Below are 8,287 nucleotides of genomic sequence, written 5' to 3' on the forward strand. Positions count from 1 at the left end.
GTGTTCAAGGTTGTCATGAAAGGACTGCCCAGTGGTGAATCCCTGGATCAGATCAAAGATGAACTGGCAAAATTACTTGGAGTTGTGCCACTCCAAGTAATCAAAATGAAAATGAAATCCCGTCCTGGCGATTCGCGCAACGGGATTTCTAATGATTTTTATTTAGTTCACTTCAAGTCTAGTGAACTAAACAACCTTAAGGCCTTAGAAAAAGCTAGCCTTATGCTCCATGTCCGAGTGAAGTGGGAACACTTCAGGAAGACTGGAGGAAATTTTCAAAACCTCACTCAGTGCCGTAAGTGCCAGGGATGGGGTCACGGAACTAAAAATTGCTACATGCCAGCTAAATGCATGAATTGTGGTGATTCCTCTCACGCAAAGGACGACTGTCCTGTGAAGGAAGATCCTAAGAAATTTAAATGTTCAAATTGTGGTGAAAACCACAAATCCAATTTTTGGGAATGTAAGACTCGCAAAGCGATCCTACAATCTCGTTCTAACCGACAGGTAGGAAACGCTCCACGTATCCGACCAGGTATAAATTCCTCTGCTGTTAACAACGGTCAGCGAAGAACAAATTCTACATTCGTACCCGTAGGTACAAATATCACCCCTGCTTCAAATGTTTCATCTGTACCTACTCCCCTCGCTGCTAACAATGTTCAGCGAGTTAATGGAGCTACCTATGCTGCTATTGCAGCGGGTAGAAATCAAAATACTAACCAACGTTCTAACGGAAATTTTGACAATTTTGACTTAGGAAGCATTACTGCTCCTAAAATGGAATTTTTACAGAATTCATTAATTGACATGATTTCTGATATGCTTAAATCTAACTCCATGTTTGATGCTATTCAAACTGGAGTAAAATTTGCTAATAATATTGTCATGACTTTAAAATTCAGTAATGGATTTTAAAGCATTAAACATTTTAAATTGGAATGCTCGATCTCTTAAAGATAATGAAGACGAGCTATTTAATTTTTTGAGAGTTCATAACGTGCATATTGCCGTTATAACTGAAACTTTCCTTAAACCTGACCATAAGGTTAAGAAGGACGCAAATTACTTGATTTATAGAAATGATCGTCTTGATGGACCCTGTGGTGGCGTTGCCATCATTATTCATAGACGAATCAAGCATAAAATTCTTTCTTCATTTGAAACCAAAGTTTTTGAAACTTTGGGAGTTTCTGTTGAAACAAAATTTGGACAACTTACGTTTATAGCTGCCTATTTGCCATTCCAATGCGTAGGCCAGCAAAAGAATTTTCTCAAGGGTGACCTCCAGAAACTTACCCGTCATAGGTCTAAATTCTTCATTATTGGTGATTTTAATGCAAAACACCGCTCATGGAATAATGCTCAAAGCAATTCCAATGGTAATATTCTGTTTGATGATTGTTCTGCAGGTTATTACACTATTCAATATCCAAACAGCCCAACATGCTTTTCTTCTGCAAGAAATCCCTCAACTATTGATTTGGTCTTAACTGATTCATGTCATCTTTGTAGCCAATTGGTTACCCATGCTGACTTCGGTTCTGATCACCTTCCAGTAACTTTGAAATATCCCATGAAATAATTTCTAATCCCAACAGCTTTACTTTCAATTACCATAGGGCTGATTGGGAGCAATATCGAACATTTATGGAATATAACTTCGATCCAAACATTCCTTTGCAAACCAAAGATGAAATTAATTATGCTCTTGAATCTCTGACTACTTCTATAGTTGAAGCAAGAGCTGCCTCAGTACCAAAATGCGAGGTTAAATTCGATTCAATTATAATAGACGATGATCTTCAGCTCTTGATCCGTCTTAAAAATGTCCGTAGGAGACAATTTCAAAGAACACGCGATCCTGCCATGAAAGTTATCTGGCGGGATTTGCAAAAACAAATTAAAAAGCGATTCTCTGCCCTGAGGAACAAAACTTTTGAAAATAATGTTTCTAAATTAGACCCGAGTTCCAAACCCTTTTGGAAACTCACAAAAATTTTGAAAAAACCTCAAAAGCCTATTCCAGCGCTTAAACAAGGTGGTAAAATTTTGATCACAAATTTGGAAAAAGCTCAGAAACTTGCTAAGCAATTCGAGAGTTCCCATAATTTCAGTTTGGGTCTTACTAGTCCTATTGAGAATTAGGTTGCTCGGGATTTTCTGAATATTTTCTCTCGCGAAAACATTTTTGATGATTCCTGGGGGACTGATTTGGACGAAGTAAGGTCTATAACTAAAAAGTTTCAAAATATGAAAGCTCCAGGTGATGATGGAATTTTCTATATCCTCATCAAAAAACTCCCAGAGAGTACCTTGTCTTTCCTGGTAAAATTATTTAACAGATGTTTCCATTTGGCATACTTTCCTGATAAATGGAAAAATGCAAAAGTTGTTCCAATTTTGAAGCCGGATAAAAATCCAGCTGAAGCTTCTAGCTACCGTCCAATAAGTTTGCTTTCTTCAATAAGTAAACTTTTTGAAAAAATAATTTTGAATAGAATGATGCTTCACATCAATACGAACTCAATTTTTGCAGATGAGCAGTTTGGATTTCGCCATGGGCATTCAACTACTCATCAACTCTTAAGAGTTAACAATTTAATTCGTTCAAACAAATCTGAAGGCCACTCAACTGGAGTTGCTCTTCTAGACATAGAAAAAGCATTCGACAGTGTTTGGCATGAAGGTTTGATTGCTAAATTGAAAAAGTTTAATTTTCCACTTTACATTATGAAATTAGTTCAAAATTATTTAACTGACAGAACTCTGCAGGTAAATTATCAAAATTCCAAATCTAATCGACTACCTGTTAGAGCAGGAGTTCCTCAGGGTAGCATTCTTGGGCCTATATTGTATAACATTTTCACTTCGGACCTCCCTGATTTGCCTCAGGGTTGCCACAAATCTTTGTTCGCTGATGACACAGGCATTTCCGCTAAAGGAAGAAGTCTTCGTGTTATTTGCAGCAGACTTCAGAAAAGTTTAGATATTTTCTCTTCTTATTTACAAAAATGGAAGATTTCTCCCAACGCTTCCAAAACTCAACTTATAATATTTCCACATAAGCCCAGGGCTTCCTTTTTGAAACCTAGTAGTAGTCACATAGTCACTATGAACGGAGTTCCAATTTCCTGGTCAAACCAAGTGAAATATCTTGGATTAATACTTGACCAAAAATTAACTTTTAAAGATCACATTGAGGGCATTCAAGCTAAATGTAACAAATATATTAAATGTTTGTATCCTCTTATAAACAGGAAATCCAAACTTTGCCTGACGAATAAACTTCTAATATTTAAACAAGTTTTTAGACCGGCCATGCTTTACGCTGTGCCAATATGGTCTAGTTGTTGCACTACCAGGAAAAAAGCACTTCAAAGGATTCAGAACAAAATTCTGAAGATGATTTTGAAGTTGCCTCCCTGGTACAGTACTACCGAAGTACATAGAATTTCGAATGTTGAGACTTTAGCACAAATGTCCAACAAAATAATTAATAATTTCCGGCAAAAATCGTTACAATCCTCAATTGCAACGATTAATTCCCTTTATACTTAGATAAGATTTAGTTTTAGTTATTTAGTTTTAAGCTATCAATTGTTATACTGACATGCAGGTTTAAAAAACCTGTATAAAATACTGAATTGCCAAGACAGGAACAATGTAATAACACTTAGATATATATCATAACAATTAAGGCTGGTAAGTTACTGTAGTAACTGGAGCACCTAGGTTAAAAATGAAATGTAATTTATTTTGAATTTGGAACAAATAAAGAGTTAAAAAAAAAAAAAAAAAAAAAAAAAAAAAAAAAAATAGTTTTGATATTTTTCACGATATTTTCTGAACAAATTATGTAACTTTTAATGCACAATGTAAAATGCCGGTAGTTTACAATCGATTCTAATGTATAACTCATTTCTGACCAAAATCTATATGGTACAGTACTGTCTGTTATGCTTTTACGGGCAGTTAAGGTGAATCGCTGTGGAAACCTTGAACCACATTATATACTACATATTATAGGTGTTCTAATGTGTCAAATTCATGATTCAGCAATTTTTGTATGGGACAGCTGCTCAAAACCGCACATAACCCCCCCCCCCCCCCCTTCCCCCTCAGCGCGATATCCTCGCCCATATAGTGACAAAGCTGTATTCAATCACCGTTATTCTTTTTTTTTGTTCGAACCGTATAACGGTACCTATACGGTTCGAACGAAAACGAGGGTCTGGGTGAATATTAGACTGATGCAAAGTTTGACTTTTTCGCTCCACAGTGCTTAAATTGTTTCAAATCGGGTCCTGATTAGCCTCCCAAAGTTACAACTCATTTGGTTAGAAACAGACTTCGCACAAGCCATTTGAAGTTTGCATGTAAATTACTATGGGAAATCTCAACTTTTTGTTCATTTACTTCCAGTCTTTTTCCATATTGAGCTGCGAAACAGTTGGATAACTATTCTTATAGAAAATTTTCTCAGCTACAACTTTGCTCAAGATCGTTTTTATGTAAAACAAGACAGGAAAAAGTTATTTATTATTTAAGAGATTGGTAAACTTATGACATGATCAAGCAGCTGGCTCTGTAGGCAACATTGTATTTTGCAGTGTGACATAGTAGCCATGATTTTTGTGTCCTATTCAACGCCCCAGAAACACCAATGTTGCCTGCTGAGCAGTTGATTGAGCATCATCATAAGACATCAGCGCATTGAACCATTGATAACTTTCGATCCTTGCATTTAATCAAAAAGTGATCTTCAGCAAAGTTGTAGCTGGGAAAATTTCCTACAAATACAGTTGAAAGCTTTTGAAGCAGACCAATATGGTGAATTATTAGATAGACATGAACAAAAATCTTGGTTTTCCCATAGTAATTCCCATACAAACTTCAAATGGTTTGTGCCATCTCAGTTTCTCACCAAATGGGTTCAAATTTTGAGAGGTTAGTCAGGATCCGATTTGGAATCGTTTAAGTATTGTGGAGCGAAAATTTCAAAATTTGCATCACTCTAGTGAATATGTATATACCCACCATGAGCTGTATCACCATGTATTTACCCAAATACCCACAATGAGTTCTACTAGCGAGAATGTCAAAAAAAAATTGTCGCTCGCCTTGCTTGTACCATCAATATGCAGAAACAGTTCTGTAGCGATGTTTCGCTCCTCAAAGTTATATTCAGGCATGACCGTGCATAAGTGGAGCGGAGCGGGATCGGCAATTGTTTTACTACTTTACAAAATAAATTGCAGAACTACTCGGCTGTTGGAATCTCGGCAAAAGTAAAAAGTGTGTACCATCGTAAATCCCGCTCTCTCTCGTACCAACGCAAATCCCGCTCATTTCTGAAGACAGCTTATGTCTTTCCATTGAAAGGGTATCTTCAGTCGATGGTTTTTGAATTGCAACTCTGTTTTACCCTGGGGGGGGGGGGGGGACGTGCTGTCAAATCAGCCTACTGATCATCTTGTATGAAACTGGTTCCAAACGTAAACAAACACTGTAGGTTTCTCCCTTTTTATGGCACAGACCTGTTGGTCCATATTAGGCTGTAGGTTTCTTATGGCTTGTTTAGGTTTGGAACCAGTTATGCGAGGTAGGCGACGATTGTTCGTATTTGACAGCCACCTCCCCCCCCCCTTGGTTTTACCATCTATTTTCACTCTCACGTCATAGCCTAACGTAAGCTATCTTCCATTTTAGTAATGATCGAAATTATACACCAGTTGGACGGAGCTGTCGATACCTCGGACGAGGAAGCGAGTGATATAAGTGACGACAATATTGGAGACGACGATGACGACGACTTGGATAAGGAGGACGATGAAGATTTGGACGGAGAAGGCGGCGCAGAGGAAGAACCCCTGAATAGCGAAGATGATGTGACCGATGAGGATGCGTCTGATTTGTTCGATACGGATAATGTGGTCGTTTGCCAGTATGATAAGGTAAAGCGAGACAAATGCGACACCAATGTTGATTTACTAACTGCCGTTTTAATTGACAGATTACAAGATCGAGGAATAAGTGGAAATTCTACTTGAAAGATGGTATTATGAATATTACCGGTAAAGATTACGTTTTCCAAAAATCCAATGGTGATGCTGAATGGTAATGCAGTGTTTTGAAAGACAAAGGTGTTTGGAAGCGTACTAGCATTGTTTCAGTTTAAGATGCGTGAAACTTGCAGGTATTCAAATGTATCTGCTTGAATGATTGCTGAATGCGATGTGGATATATTGGCGAATGTTTTGACTGGTCTGTGTTCTGATTCACCGACGAAATATCTTCTTTCTAAACTGTGGTATCTCATGCATACATATTTGATTACAATTATTGTTTTTAGCCCAGTATCACCCGAAATCGTAAATTATTTTCCACGACCAAACAACAATGGTGTCGAATGAAATAATGAAGCCTTACAAAAATGCCTGAAGATTTCTCTATTTCACAGCAAACTACACAACTTAGCTCCTAAGTTTCATTGCCTAGTAAATCTATACGAAGCATTCTACATTCAATACCGTGTATAAATATTGAAAAAATGTGCATATTTTTTAGTTGAATTTCACACCGACAGCTCTTAGGTTACCTGTACCCTCTTTCACTAGTTATGAGTTGGATGCCCCACGACTGTTTGAACAGTATAGGATAGGAATAAAAATATTGCGAGTCAACAACAAAAACACACAAAACAGACCGAATAAATGGTCTTACTACTACTATTACCAACATACCAAGTTGTGTATCTCAATAAGGTCGATTGTCTATATTTTCCAAGTGGCTATGGGTGATAAGAAAGTACATTGCTCATGCGATTTGTACTCCAAATATCAACATTGTTATACTTGAGAAGGTAATAAAAAATAGTAGAAATATAAGCAATTTCAAGCAGTAGCATGTTGCTTCTATAGTGGTCCGAAATCCCAACGCTTTCGTCTTGAATATCCTCAGAAGAAATTGCTGGGGGTAGCTTTACCAAACCCACAAGCCACGGAATCCTGTTTGCTGCCACCAGAGAGTAGTGCCGATGCCGATCTTATGCATTATTCTATTCAGGATTAGCTTGCGAACAATACACATTACAATGCAGCCGACTAATTCTGCCCATTTTATCCTTATACGTACTTGCTTATTAAAATTTTGCATTCAATCACCACGATATTATTTTTTCTTCAAAGTGTTATTGAATACCTTGTCTGTGCTGCTCCTTGTACATAATGTGGAAATCAATTGAGTTTAATATACAAAAACCAAATTAAAAACATTGAAACCGTAAAAAAATCTGTTTCGTTAGCTCCTACGCGTAGACCTTCAATCGAGGCATTCAACAATTTTTAATGTGAAACCCAGTGGAACAATCGGAATAGTTGCCTGGTAAGATAAATTAGTTTTAGTCTTATTCTAGCCAAATAGTATTGGTGGGCGTTGGCCAAATTTGGATTTTTCAGATATAATCCTAAATAGGACCTAGATTATTTAATACTCTAGTAACCTCAAGTCCGTGCTCTGTCACAATGTTTCATTGTGATTAATCAACACTCAAAGGGGTAAAATATCAAATTTGGGGTGAATTTGAAAGAAAGGGAACTTGGAGTGTAGAGCGTACTGCCCACTGGACGATTCTGAAGCCTGGCCAAGTGAGTGGGGTATGGGTTTATTTGATTGAACGTCATTTCCAATGTATATATTGATACATTCAAACCATTGGCATTTGAGATAAGACAGAGATAGGATGCGGAGGGCCCGCTTAGGGGAAACGTAACCCATGTTATGGTTTCCATTTATTAAATAGTTCAGATAGGCTGGAAATTACATGTTCATAGTGAGAAAATGTACCATATGGGGCCCGTTCACTGACCCTGCCCAAGAATAAGGGGATTGACGATGACTTGTCAAGTTTTATTTTGAATTTGCGTTTTGCATTTAATACTCTAGTAAATCTCGCGTCCGTGCTCATTCACAACAGTGTGAGGTGTCAATACTCACTGGGTCATATGTCTTAGACCAGTTCCAGATTAGTTTGCTATTATTATCTTCTGCATCGCAGTTCGCGATAGATTACTGAATATGGGTTCTCTTTGCCGACAATAATAGTGTAAGGGAAGGGGGTGAGTTCTGGATCAACAATGGAGGGGGCCCATCGGCATTTGTGGGCAGACCGTCCAAAGCCCATTCCTCACAGATCGGAGGCTGCTCACGCAGGCCAACACCATCTTCGTGTAGGTGGAAGTTTCCCCTATCCGATGATGGTGTTGGTTTGCGTGGGTGGCCTTCG

The 8,287-nt window shown here is 37.8% G+C and overlaps 1 protein-coding gene across 1 annotated transcript in view; it reads left to right on the top strand.

Annotated features, from left to right (window-relative positions):
- TfIIA-L (transcription factor IIA L) overlaps window positions 1-6,317 on the top strand; it is a 56,975-nt gene extending 50,658 nt beyond the window's left edge. The window contains exons 6-7 of the mRNA XM_065217772.1: window positions 5,713-5,957; window positions 6,017-6,317. Coding sequence (XP_065073844.1) covers window positions 5,713-5,957; window positions 6,017-6,124 — 353 coding nt within the window. The 3' untranslated portion in view covers window positions 6,125-6,317. The remainder of the gene's footprint in view (window positions 1-5,712; window positions 5,958-6,016) is intronic.
- Window positions 6,318-8,287: the final 1,970 nt, after the last annotated feature.

Source organism: Ochlerotatus camptorhynchus, unplaced genomic scaffold (assembly GCF_037179485.1).
Source record: "Ochlerotatus camptorhynchus isolate MF236.1 unplaced genomic scaffold, CSIRO-AGI_Acam_v1.1 ptg000079l, whole genome shotgun sequence".
Taxonomy (NCBI): domain Eukaryota; kingdom Metazoa; phylum Arthropoda; class Insecta; order Diptera; family Culicidae; genus Ochlerotatus; species Ochlerotatus camptorhynchus.